The 14,208-nt window shown below is 38.3% G+C and overlaps 1 protein-coding gene across 1 annotated transcript in view; it reads right to left on the reverse strand.

Annotated features, from left to right (window-relative positions):
- LOC122798188 (squalene monooxygenase-like) overlaps positions 1 to 14,208 on the reverse strand; it is a 647,600-nt gene that overhangs the window by 550,518 nt on the left and 82,874 nt on the right. The window contains exon 3 of the mRNA XM_044066935.1: positions 2,948 to 3,044. Coding sequence (XP_043922870.1) covers positions 2,948 to 3,044 — 97 coding nt within the window. The remainder of the gene's footprint in view (positions 1 to 2,947; positions 3,045 to 14,208) is intronic.

Below are 14,208 nucleotides of genomic sequence, written 5' to 3' on the forward strand. Positions count from 1 at the left end.
AGAAGCGTGAGCTGTTCTGACAACTGAAACTTAAGTCAGGCAGGTGGCCAGGATTGAATCATAGCCAGCCTTAGGTATAGGCCAACAAGGCGGCCGCCTAGGGCACTACACTAGCAGGGGTGCTTTTCCAGTATTTATTTGGTGTAGGTAGACCAGGATGGGGGCACCGGGTGGTGTGGTGGGGGGGTGCCATGAAGCCCTTTTCCCTAGGGTACCAGTTGACGTAAGGCCGCTCCTGGATTGAATTACCACATTTCTATAAGCTGCCTATTGAAACTGAATGCTTTACAGAGATAAATGTGTTTGAATTTTTAAAATGTATGTAAATATATGTTTTTTATAAGTATACATACTTTTAAAATAGTTTCTATATTTTATAACACTTCTTTCAACGTGTATTTTTTACAATTTTTTTTCTTTGAATCTTGTTTGTTAAAAACTACCATATTACTTTAAATGAGGAAGGGAGCTCAGCTGTCATGTGATGCATGATGTGACATGAGAACCATATTTAAACAGCAACTTTGGTAGTTTGCTTTATCTGAAGAAGTTTTAAATATTAAAACAAAAGGGCTCATTATGTTTCGAGTGTTTTTTTTGTTTGTTTTTTCTACACTGCGGAGTGGAACTTTAGTCAGAGTCTTTATGGTAAATGCACTTTCTTGTTTACTATTTAATGTGTGACACTTCTTTGCATTCTTCATAAGTGATATTACACATTTTCACCTCTGCATATTGTAAGTGGGTGTTGCTTCACAGGCTTGAGAAATCTTAAAACCAATGTTGCTCATTCACAGTCACTGCATTTATATCAACGAAGTGTTGGGATTCACACATTGACATTCATACATGTGCAGACCAGGACTATGAATGTCACCCTATATATTTTTTATTATGCGCACCTTTGATATATCATTTTCAAGATAGTCATTTTAGGGATCCTTCTGTCTAATTGTTCCATGCCAACATGCAGTATTAAGTTTCATTTCATATTCACTTTTACAGAACCCATTTTGGATCTCATTCACACTAAGTCAATGGCACAGTTCAAGTGGTGGTCTATACAGGGCTTGTTGAATTACAAGCATTTGTTGCAAACTATGTTTAAGAAATGCACATTACTCATTTAACTAACTGTCTATTGAGCAGAATTGTAACTTTTGAGCTATGTTGAATTTTGACATGGTCTAATTTTCAAGGTACTCATTTTAAGGATGCCTCTAATTGTTTGTGTTATTGCACAGTTCTTTAATAAATGTCATTACACCATCATTATTGCAAATCCTACTTGAGATCTGAGTTGTACAAATTCAATTTCATAGTTTAGGTGATGTTGGGTCATGCATGTAATTTTGAAAACACACATCTCAACTGTCCAAATTTTCACAGAATGTCCAGATTTTTGCTTCATATGTTTGGTCTTTTCCTTATAAAATTTGTGATTTTCTAGCAAATTATTGAGATTTGAAGCCACTAAATAATGATAGACATTTGAGTTTCAGATTTAATATCCTTATGAAAATACATAATAATTCAGAACCTGCTATTATGTGGACTTTCTAAGTTTAAGGGAGCATTTTTTTCAAATCTATCACTATTTTGGGGCCTTGTCCCCCATTATTCTAGCTTTGCCCAGATTTCTTGTGCTGAGAGGTTGAGAGGTATGGTTGAAAATATGAGCTCCAATTATCAAGTTTTGGCAGAGTTATGGGTATTTACTTAGACCAATGTTTAAAAATATATATTTTTTCATGTTTCTAGTGGAGGCCTCAAGTTTACATTGCCTGGTAAAAGTTTTTGTTTCTCGGCTCTCTCTTAAGTATATGGAAGTTGACTGCAGTTTCTTCTTCCATTGCAAATAGAGATAGAGTTAACAGAAAAAAATGCCTGACACAAAGAATTTAAGGTTTACCTTACTGAACATGAGGTCTAGGTGTCCTGCACTAGCATAGTCCTCTGCATGGAGCAGATTTGATTAAAAGGCAGCTGGCAATCTAATTGTTCAGTTCTCCTTCCCCATATTGTGTGTGTGTGTGTGTGTGTGTGTGTGTGTGTGTGTGTGTGTGTGTGTGTGTGTGTATGAGAACCTATATATATATATATATATATATACATATATATATATATATATATTCACACACACACACACACACACACACACACACACACACACACACACACACACTCATAAAATAAAGATTATCCTAATCCCATTGTCTCATTCATACACACAACTGGAGAACTCCTCCTAAATATACATAATGTAACTATTGCAAATATTGTAAAATTTATACAGTTGTACCTTACAGAATTGTTCCTTAATGAATGTAATCATACTGTGCTGTTTTATATTGTGTTATTTTGTGACTAATTTTTGAAGAAGGCCGGGTTGTAACTGAAAGGAATGACTTGACCAGCTTACTAAGATGGTCACCAAATAAATAAATAATAAACAACAAAAATGGTTTGCTAAGTGGAGTTATGTTTGTAGTATTGCCTAAACCAGAGCTCTGAACTTCTTTGCTCAAGACTGAGAGACAGAGACAAAATAAATGAGTACCAAAGGCCCAAAATTAGGGACAATTTGTTTAATATTTTGCTGTAATTCACTTAAAAAGTTTATAGAACAATGTATCTTTGCATCAACATGCATTTTCTGATCAATAAGAAGTAGGAAACTCTATGAAACTGTATGCTATTAACTTATTGGCAGTTTATGAGAAAATCATTTAATAAGGGGGTGCAGGGCAAAAATATTTAGTAAAATCAATACTATCCAGCCAAATCAGGGACAATTAAAAGGTATGGACTAAAGGATAAAGGAAAACATGTGCTGTAGCTTTTTTATGATTGACCATGTCACCAAACCCACAACACCACAATTATTTGTTTATATGGATTCAGAGGTAAAGCACTTTACAAGATATTTATGTCTGAACATGCTGACCTTCACATCTCCACCTTCTTTATCTTTGTACTGAACTCCAATAACACAGGCATTTTCTTCCAGCAGACTGGTGACATTTCCTTCAATGACTGTTACACTGAAAAAGAAAAAAAAAGAACTGATAACTATAAGCATATCTTTGAGTTGCTGCACTATAAAACAATTTCAATAGCATTTAAGTATGCAGAACTTTGCCACAGTATTTCAGTGTCTGCAAATAGTTAAAATTAAGGAAAATGATTTTAGTATCTCCTAATTAGGTCAGTCTGTACTGAATCCTTTTGAGCAATGACCTGAGTCACAAAGGCAAAAACAAATGCTATATAAATATGAACAGTTTGCAATCAGATACAGGTTTTTAGGAAAAGGGAGAAAACTAGAGTGCCTGTAGGTTCATAGGTTCATAGGTGGTTATTAAGCTAACAAATACAGGGGCCTTTTTAAGCCTAGCCATGCATCCTAAATCTCTGACAAGTTCTGATATCCTTGATACGTGTAAGCATGGGCCTGGGAGATTAACCATTTACAGGTTACCTGTGTCCATTAGAGACAGAGGTGCCAAACCAGGGATGAGTTTCCTGTTTCCCATCCAATTGTCCAAGTTGTACTTGAATTGGGTTAGGGAGGAACTCTGCTTCACATGGATGGGGAGCCTGTTCCATAGATGGGGTAGTCTCTGGGATACATATCCATCTCTCCAGTAGGTCCTATTTATTTCACAGGCAAGGTTTAAGTCTTTAGAATGGGTAATGTTGGTGCTGCTTGTTTTGTGGATATGTAGGAGTTCCATCAGAGTGGGGTCCGACAATGCCCTGTAGGACAGACATAGATCTCCCCTCAAAAGCCTGTAGGAGACAGAATACAGGGATAGGGCCTTGAGGTGATCTGCACAGGACATTTTACTTACACTCTGTATTCTTTTAGTGAGGAACCTCTGTGAATGTTGCAATTGTTGGATATGCTTGGTTATGTACATACCAAAGGGGGTACTGTACTCAATGACAGGTCAGATGACTAGCAAATAGAGAGAAATAACTTCCTTGGACTTAGATGCCATACCTTTGTTTATAAGCTGTGCAACATCGAATGATTTCCTCACCACTGTAAACACATGATGGTCAAAGGTTAGATTGCTATCTGTTTGTGTCCCTAAGTCCCTGACTACTGGGTCAGCTCTAAGGGGTGTGTTGTCAATATGATAGTTACCAAGGATGGATGACTTCCCAATGGATACTATTATGCATTTCTTGGCATTTAGTTTTAGTCCATGGCTCTGACACCAGTTGTTTGTGTGACCCCCTCTTGGAGAACATTTGTGTCAGCGTGAGATTCAATGACAGCTCCTAATTTGCAATCATCTTCAAATTTAATCAGCCAGAGACCACCGACATTGGCACTGACTTCTGAGAAGTAATTGCCAAAAAGGAACAGTCCAAGGACTGATGCATGAGGAACTCCACTTGTGATTGGCCTCTTTGTAGAGGTGGACTCCCCAGTTCTAACTTCCTGGTATCCTGTCTGTGAGCCAGTTGGCTATCCAAGGGACATACAGGTTTTTACCTAACCTCAAGTTTGTCAACAATAACTTAATGGGGTATTGTGTCAAATGCCTTGGCCAGGTCAAGGTAGGCAGTGTGAATGATTTTGCCCTCATCCATTGCTTTGGTGACCTTCTCAAAAAAATTCACCAAGTTGAGTAGACATGATCTGCCCTTGACAAAACCAAACTGGGTTGGTTCTAGTGTCTGGAGGTTTATTACACCTCCATTGATCATCTTCATGATAATTCTTTCCATGGCTTTAAATGCAAGCCTAGTGAGACTTATGGGTCTATAGTTTAAAGGGTCTGTATATGGCCCGCTTTGTGCAGAGAGATGACTGTTGTCTTTCTCCATTCATGAGGCACAAAGCATGTTTGGGGGCTACAGTTAATAGTAACTCCCGAGGCACTGATAGGTCATGTTTCATGGTATTTAGAAGGCATCCTGGAATATAGTCTATGCCCATTGATGCAGTGTTTTTCGTCTTAGAGAGAGCATTAAGGACCTGTTCTCTAGTGATAGTCGGGGGAGTTATATTTGATATTTCCTGAGGCAAGGTTGAGGGGGAAAGAGGGGGAAAGTTGGAGCTGAATTTATCAGCCAGGAGGTTTGCTATATCTTCTGGCTCAGTATAGGTGGCTTAATTTTCAATGAGCTCTGTACACAATTGTGTTTTGCCTTTGAGGTTGTGGACATAGCTAAAGAATGTTTTGTGCTTGTCCTTGGCCTGGGAGGCCAAACTTAGCTCAATGTTGGCTTTAGTAGACTATTTGTCCTCTGCGTTGTTTAGTTTGATGAGAGTGCCTTTATCCTGCTTGGGTGATGCACCTCCCAATTTTTGCCATGAATTTCTTCCTCTTGTTATACAGGCTATTGATTTTGTGATGCCATCAGGGTGGCCTGTTTTTTTAAGTTAGTTCTGTACTATTTCCTGGTAGGTACAGCTGCCTCTATGCAGCTATTTATATGCCTGTACAGGGTTTCTGTGAACAGTTCTGCATAGGCAGCAGTGTTCTCAGGGTTTATGGGGGCTTGACATTTTGCCAGGTTCTCAAAAGCAGGAGGTTAGCCTTAGAATAGTTCCTGAATACTCCAGGTATAGCTAGGGATCCAGGTTTTATTTTTACTTCAAAGGAGACCATTTTGTGGTCTAACCTTACCAGGGAAGGCATTACAGTAGGGGGTGTGCAGCACATTCTTAGGCAATCCAGTTTGGCTGTGATCAGTGATGTCAGGACCAGCAGCTGTATAAGAACTTGATAAGTCTGATAGAAGCAGAACATCCTCCCCTATATAAGACTCAGGTCCATCACTGATAGCCCTGTGTCGATACCATAGTTCAAGGATGGCATACTGTTTTAAGCAGGCTTCAGGGATTTCCAAAATATTTGGTTTGCAAAGATTTTGTCAAGCCACAAAAATCAGCATGTTTCTTCCCCCTACTGCTCATGTGTGAAGAGGCATGTTTTTTAAGCCTTGGATGGGTATATGTCTAAAGAAATAAAATGGCATTGAAAACAAGGAGCTGCAGCTTGGAAGGCAAACAAGATGAAAACTAAAATTTGCCATTTGGTCCAGGTCAAATGGAAAAGTCAGCAAGTATTTTTTTTTACCTGGTAACAAATGGCAGATAAAAAAATGGATATAATAGGATGGCTCAATAAAAATGTACTTTATTTCCTTAACCCCCCCACCCCACACACACACACACACACACACACACACACACACACACACACACACACACATACACAGACACAACACACACACACACACACACACACACACACACACACACACACACACACACACACACACACACACACACACACACACCACAGAAAATGAGGAGAAATATATTCTTAGCGACCCCACTCATCAGCTACAGCATATTTCAGATAAATTAAAACATGACCTTACTATCTATATATTTAGAGATTCGGATTATGGAGGTAGACCCCGTCTTTTTTGAGGAGGGAGCAAAACTGCTTAACAAAGCAAGTATTGAAAAAACAAGTTATGGCTCTACGTGTTTATGTTGTACTTAGCATTGGATGATTCACTTCAAATATCTCTTGACTTACGCAAATTCACTGGCTCACTACACAGGCATGCCTCCCAACTTTTTCAGAGCAGTGGAGTGGAAACAAATTAAACTGTGCTTTGGTTTGAACAGTAGCTCATACCAATCTGCCCACCTCTAGTTTCACAACTGTAAAAAACTATAAATTAAGGGTTTACTAAAATGCACTTTATCCAGCTGTCTATGTCAGCCAAGCCCATTTACAGTGGTGTCTTGGAAAGAAAAGCTACATTGCAAAAAATGGGCACATTGCATCCATTAAATGCAATAGAATAACAGCTCTATCACAGCTATTAAGTAAAAGGCATAACTCTATAATCATCAGTCCTAAAAGCTGATAAACAAGTACAAGTTGATATGCTAGCTGAGACAAGTCAATTTCTTCTATAGCAGCACTGTCGCCAAATCAAGCCTAGTACAACATTTATTCAGGTTTAGTGTTTATCTATACACACAGTACTAATAGGCAACAACAAATCCACACACCCCAGCTGGAGACAGACACTGAAGAAACCAAAACAAAAGAGTTTAGTGCACAATAGTAATCCCAGATTTCATTTGATCAACTTATCTTTATCTTAAACAGTGCTAGCAATCATGCAAAAATACAAAGGAAGAGAGAGGACAATAACCCGCTTACAATCAGCAGAAAAACTCATTACAACACTAAAACAAAATCTCACTCTAATATTTAATAAAATGATAAAATAAACAAAAACACAAGACAGCAGAAGTCAGGATTCAGGAAGGTTAAGGTAGAATCCTGTCTGTGACAGACAGACAGACATACACGCACACAGACACACACGCACGCAGACACACGCACGCACACACACACAAACACACACACGCACACACACACACGAACACACACTCATACACATGCGCACACACACACACACACACACACACACACACACACACACACACAGACATACAGACGTACGCACACAGACATACAGACACACGCACACACAGACTCGCACACACAGACACACGCACATACACACACATGCACACACACACACACACACACACACACACACACACACACACACACGCACACACGCACACGCACACACACAGAAAGTAGTCTGGTTAGGCACTATTAGAATCAAAGTAAAAAGGATAACATTAGCTCTCATTTAGAAGTCCAAAATGAGATTGAAAATTATCCTTTAGCTGAGTGATGACCAACACTAGGAAAACAACCCAAGAGTTCCCAATTTCAGAGTCCAGAGAGGTACATGTGAATGGGAAGCCCACATTCAGATGGTATCTACAGTCTGTCACACAATAGCAAATGTACAACTGCATCCCAAACTAGAAAGAAAACCTATAAAGTCACAAGGGAAACACACAAACTCCATTCAGACAGTGACAGAAGCCTGAGGCTGTTAGAAGTATTGACCACTAATCTTTTATGCTGTAAACTTATATTGTGAAGGGTTATTACCAGCTTCACTTCTAAGTAGAATTATACATATCATTAAGACTTAATTAGATGATCCCTTTTTAGACTGATCACTATTTCAAAGCACAGTACTAAGAAACAGAAAGTACCTTTCAGCAAGGCCTGCCTCTAAAGAAAAAAATTAGATATACGGGTGCTAGTGAATATTTTGAGTGTGTAAGGTTACAGCTGCCTAGTCAACTGCACATGATCAGCTAGGCAGTTGATTGACATGTGTCAGATCACACAAATTCAAGGGTTGGAATATTTGTCCTTACCAAAAATAACAGCAGAGTACCCACAAACCCAGCAGAGTGGCAATTAATAACTGACATGAAACAAAATGTGCAAACATAAAAAAAATTAGTTTTTATTCCACTTCAGTTAAGTGCTTTCATTCATGGAGTGAACTTCATCAGAACTGAAGAAACCCATGACCTACAGCACTGGCGAATAATACCTCCTGTTTTCCCCATGACTCGCTAAGTAGTCTTTATCTTTACCAGGTGGTTGGAAGGAGCTCTCATCCAGTGTCTGCATGCCTACTGCTGAATCACTTTAAAGTATTTGTAAACCTTTATTCATTTGCTTGAACAGTACATTGCATTACAATTTCTTTCTTTTCTCCTGAAAAAGGTGGCTACAAACATAGCTAATCACAAGCGTGCGTGTTTATATTAGAAGTAGCCACTGACTGTTTTTGATTGTGGAATGGTGTCTTTGCACTGTAATCTGCCTTGGTCACCCTTCTTTCATTCCTAACTCCCATAGCATTAAATGTATAACCAATTTAATTACAGCTATCAATACTGCCACCAATAGAAATATCTAAAATTAAAATAATACCCACCTACTTTAATATAACTCTAATCTACTCTTGCAAGGAATTAGAATGCATTTTGTCTATATTATAAGCTATATTTTGTTCAAGATTGCTAGCCATTTGCAAACTACTAATCCATGTGTCATACCCTTACCTGACAGTACCTGTATAATGTCTGTCCTTAATCTCTTAGTTTTCAATCACCAAAATAAGAATGCATTTCAGATAATAAACCTATTCCTTTGTGTGATTCTCATATCCTGTCATATTTCTTACATTACTGAATACCCAGCTACCTCTTTACTTTTACCTCTCATCTAGTTTACTAACTCTACAACATATCCATTACCTCAGAATACAGCCATCTACCGTATTTATACATTTACTATCCAAACGTACTTGTATTTCTCAAAAACAAATTGTGCATTCAGTCACAGTACAAAGTGATCTTATTCCCTCATCCATCATAAGAGTGAAGATTATAAAACTATAACTATCAACCATTAAATATAGTAAATCCAGTGATATAAAAAACAAATAAATACAAAAATAGCCCTCCCCAGATAAAGACTCAAAAGGACTCAGGACTGCCATAGTAAATACAAATAGCATAAACAATAAATGATCATCACATGGCCAGTACTTAAAATATTCAACATAATGCTATCACAACAACTTCCATAAAAGGACACCTCCTGTTGATCATCTTCCATCCATCCCATGACAGTTGCTGTAGATGTCAAGACAAGAAGGCATGCTAGAAAAATAGGCTGAACTCAACTATTTATCACTAAAACCAAGGACCAGGGCAATTACTGCTTTAGAATTTTCAAAAGCCAAACCATTTTCTCAGGTCTCATGGTGCAAAAGGCTAAGTAAGGCCCTAAATACACCCCAACTAGCAGTATTGGCACTGAAGGGACCAGGCACTGGAGGATGGGAGGAAGAAGCCAATGTCAGCTTGCCCATCTTGGGGGAGGGAGGTTGCCTATGCTTGCTGCAATAACAGCATTAAGAGCCAAACAAGCTGTTTGGTGCAAGTTTTATACTGTTTAATTAGCAGTTTGCAGATGTGTGGAAGCACATTTGCACCACCAGAAAGCTGCCATTTTGAAACTCACAAGGCTATTTCATGATGGGGGGGGGGGGGGGTTAGTGCACAATCCCTGGCATCAGTATAATGTTGGACGAACATTCTGCATTTCCTCACTGACTCTCAGTGTAAGTCAGGTCGATTTCCAGGGGGAGAATAAGGCAGGTGAATTAAACCTGGTGAATGAGGAGAGGGGTTGGTGGCAGCTGATGGTTAGATACAAGGAGGGAGGGAAAGGTAAAAATGACAGCCCATTTTATGTTGCTACTTCATAGTGGCTAGCAGTTAATCTTCAACTTGGAAATCATAACAGTTTACACTTTTATAAATAACTCCACAATCCACTCTAGGTTTATTAGTACATATCCTGCTGAAGGCATGCTCCTTAAGACCATCACAGTTATGCTTGATGCTATTACTCTAAATGCTACTCGACCAGATAGACCTCACTTGAGTAGGTTAATGAGATTATTAGTGCATTCTGGATAGGTAAATGGAAGCACTAGTCCAAATAAAACAGGTGGCTAGGACTCCATTATTAACATAATTTCTTTAAGTACTATTTATCATTATTGCATTAGTCTACAAGAACAAAGACATAAGTGACCACTGTCCAGTTATCTCAAATTGCTCCTTTAAAACTAAGCTGTTGTTCTCACAATATGTTATCAGACAATCCTTCCCTTGGATTATGGAATATACTCTGTTCTCCAATCTGGAGTAAACTGACTGGTCCCCTTTCATATCGAAAGTGGTGCCAGTACTGTCTATTGATATTTTGTCAGTCGAGTAACCACATAATGGCATCAGACTTTTCCATCATAAAAAAAGACTGCATGGTCAAAGATGCGCCTGGATCATGAGTGTCTCTTTGCCTAAAGTAAGTTTTTGCTGGTTTTTTTTTTTTTATTATTTCAATGTATAGACTAACTGGAAGATAAACTCATGATGAAGATTAATATGGCAATTGTTACCTGCACCCTGACAGCAGTAGTTTGAGTGATCGGCTAATGAACACTTTTTTTATCCTGTTTTATCAAAACAGCTTTGGTGTGTGTTTTATTAACTGGTAGTGTAATGCAGTGTGATGATTCGGTTTTACCCACTGTTCTGTGACCATAGAGATGGTATATATAAGCAAGGTGATGTGTGGGGAAAAGCCCTACACTTGGTGAAAGCAGAGAGGGAAGCGTGCCTGGTTCAAAAACAAATTTGTCGTCTTTAGGCTATTTAAATTACAGTTCCTGAATGTAGGATCTCCACAGAGTGAGATTGTGCCATAAAACTATAGCCCATTCTAGCATGGCTAGTCTGCACAGGGGGTAAGATATAGTTCCCTCCCTTGCTTGTTTAGGTACCACATCACTGTAGTATTGTCTGTAACAATGTGAAGTGATCTAGGGAACCAAAGGTGATTCAGAGAGTTGAGTGCCTTGATAAGGGCAAGCATATTTTTCATGTCTGTGTTGTGACTGTTTTTGTTGTCCCAGACACCTTGCACTTTTATGCCTCTTTACACTGATCCCAAAGCAAAGTCCAAGGTGACTATAGTGACTGACTATTTGGAGCAAGAAGGGAGAAGGGGTCATCTGAATTCACAAATATTTTATATCTCCACAAAGTGATTTCTGTTATTACAAATTCCAGAACTGCAGTCTAAAAAGATAGTAAGTGTTGATGCTGGTACTAAAGAGCTTTCAGATACCACTGTATCTGTCTCACGTGGAGTCTTGCCTGAGGTATCATGAGTATCATAGATGTCATGGAACTTTGGGATATTCTCTCACAGTGATGGAAGGCTAGTGGAAAAATATGGAATATATCTAAATATACATCTATTTTTTCCTGTGGAAGGAAAGTTCTTTGTACTGCGGTTTCTAGCAGACAAAGAACACAATTCTAAGTGGTGAAGCTACAAAATATTTTTGAATGTTGTCTTGGAATTCTGGCCTGTATAGGACATCACCAACCCATGTGAGAGATTTTTGACATATTCAAAAAGACAAGCACGTCATCTAAATATGGAAAAATTGTGGATACCCTGTAGCCTGCTATGGGCTATGACTTGAGCTAGACACTTTGTGAACATCCTTGGAGCAGTGGATAGACCAAAGTGTAAGGCAAAGAACTGATAATGTGATCCAAACATACAAAATCTTCAGAAATACCTGAAATATGTATGAATAGAAATGTGATGATGAGCATCTTTTAAATTTAAGGTTGCCAAAAAACTCAAATGAGGAAGAAGGGATAACAGGTTTTGACATGAAAGCATTTTGAACTTGACACTATCATACACTTGTTTAGGAAAGAAAGGTCTCAAACTTGTCTCCAGGCATTTTATTCTGTCTGGCATGAAAAACATTATTTAATGAAAAATGGGAATAAGCAACAGTTTCTATTGCCCCTGGAAAGTGCATGCATTGTAAGGCAGGAGGAAACAGAGGGATTTAGTCTGGTGGATGTGCAATAATTCCCTGGAAAGGAGAAATTTCTTCCCAGTGGGATCTGTACCTTGATTAATCAGCCTCAGAGCCTATCTGTCTGAAACAATCTGTTGGCAAAGACAGAAATGGAGATTCAGACTTTCAGGAAGGAATAAGGGACTGCCAAAGTGGGATAGGAACAAGGCACCTGATATAGTTCTTTGTTCTAAGAGGTTCCTGCTTTTCTTTTTGGATCATCCCTGCCATTGTTTTTTTTAAATGAATACTTAACCAGCATTTTGATAAGACTGTTTTATTTTATTTTAGTATTTTTTGCCAAAACTATATGAAGGAGCAAAAAAAAATTTCTTTTAAAATTTTGAGAAGGAGGGCTGAAAAATCTGAGAGATTCCCTGTATCAGCTTACCTCTCTCATCATATTTTGATGACCTCTGCAGCAGATAGTGCAAAAACTAAATCTGTATCCAAATGAGAATTTAAATTGTGTTTTTTACATCTTCTGGGAGGTTATGCGAAAACAGACTGACAAACCTCCTTCACAATGTACCACTGCCAGCAACCCTTGTTACAGTATATACAGAGTCATAAACACATTTTAAACAATGAGTAGTGACGTTAGAAATAGAATAAACTAAATAACACACAGCATATTTATACTCCAAGGAGGGAACTGCAGATAAGATATGCTTCATACTTTCCCAATTAGTCAGAATAAACTTTAGAATATGAACCTGAAAATTCAAAATTCTAAAAATGAAAGTTGCTGAAGCAACACTTTTCCCAACCTTATTATTTTACCATCTCTGTCAGGAATGGAATGATTGGACTTAAGAAAATGCTTGACAGCAGCTGGATTAGCTAAAGCTATAGCTGCTGGATCAGGTCTGGAATGAGTGTATAAAAACTTGAAAGACTGAGAACCTTTGTAAATACTACCTGCTTTCTTAGGTTCACCAGACTGGCTATCAGGAAAACCACAAGCAGTGACAAATACATCCTTCAGTGCTGCTAGCTCTAGGGGGATGGGTGAAGGTTCTGGTAATTCCAGTTACAGCAGCTCCTAGTGTTTTCTGAATGACTGAGGAACCTCAGTGTTCTCCCACTGGAAACACATTTTAGACATAGTCTCAGAGAAAGAGAATCCCTCACAGGGAGATTCAGATATCATGCTCTTTCCTGAGTCTGAATTCAGACCTCTCAACTGTCCCTATTTTGGAGGAATGTTCCTATTTTCAGGCTTCATGTACCCTGCATAGGATGTCCCTGTTGTTAGAGATATGTCCCTATTGTCAGGCTTGATTTATCCCTTGACACAAGTTTTGAATCTTCCTCATCACATTTGATTTTTGAAGCTATCTAGTACCCACATATTAGTCACAATAATTATTTAAAGAAAGACTGTGTGGTAGAAAATTGCAATACAATTCATTAAAGTCTACAGAGTTTACATTGTCTCTTTGATAATATGCTTATATTCTCCACCATTTTTGTCACTATCTGATTTTTAAAGTGTGTCTTGAGTAGTATCCCACATTCCTATTGGAAAATAAAAAGTCATGTGCTACTTGGTATTCATATTTTATTAGATGTCTAGATTTTTACCTGGATGTCCTTATTTTCTCAGTGGCCTTTGTTCCTGTTTTCAATGTCTGCAGGTTGAGAGCTATGGTTTGACTCAGAAATCTAAGGAGAAAAACCTGAATCTATCCCATCACATTCCTGTACAGATTACATTTCTTGAATCTCTTCAGAAAACAGAGAAATCCGTTTTTCTTTTATGAGGTACCACCATATAAAAAGGATGAATAGCCTATACAAGAC

The sequence above is a fragment of the Protopterus annectens genome, chromosome 3.part1 (genome assembly GCF_019279795.1).
Source record: "Protopterus annectens isolate FY-2018-M chromosome 3.part1, PAN1.0, whole genome shotgun sequence".
Lineage (NCBI taxonomy): Eukaryota > Metazoa > Chordata > Ceratodontiformes > Protopteridae > Protopterus > Protopterus annectens.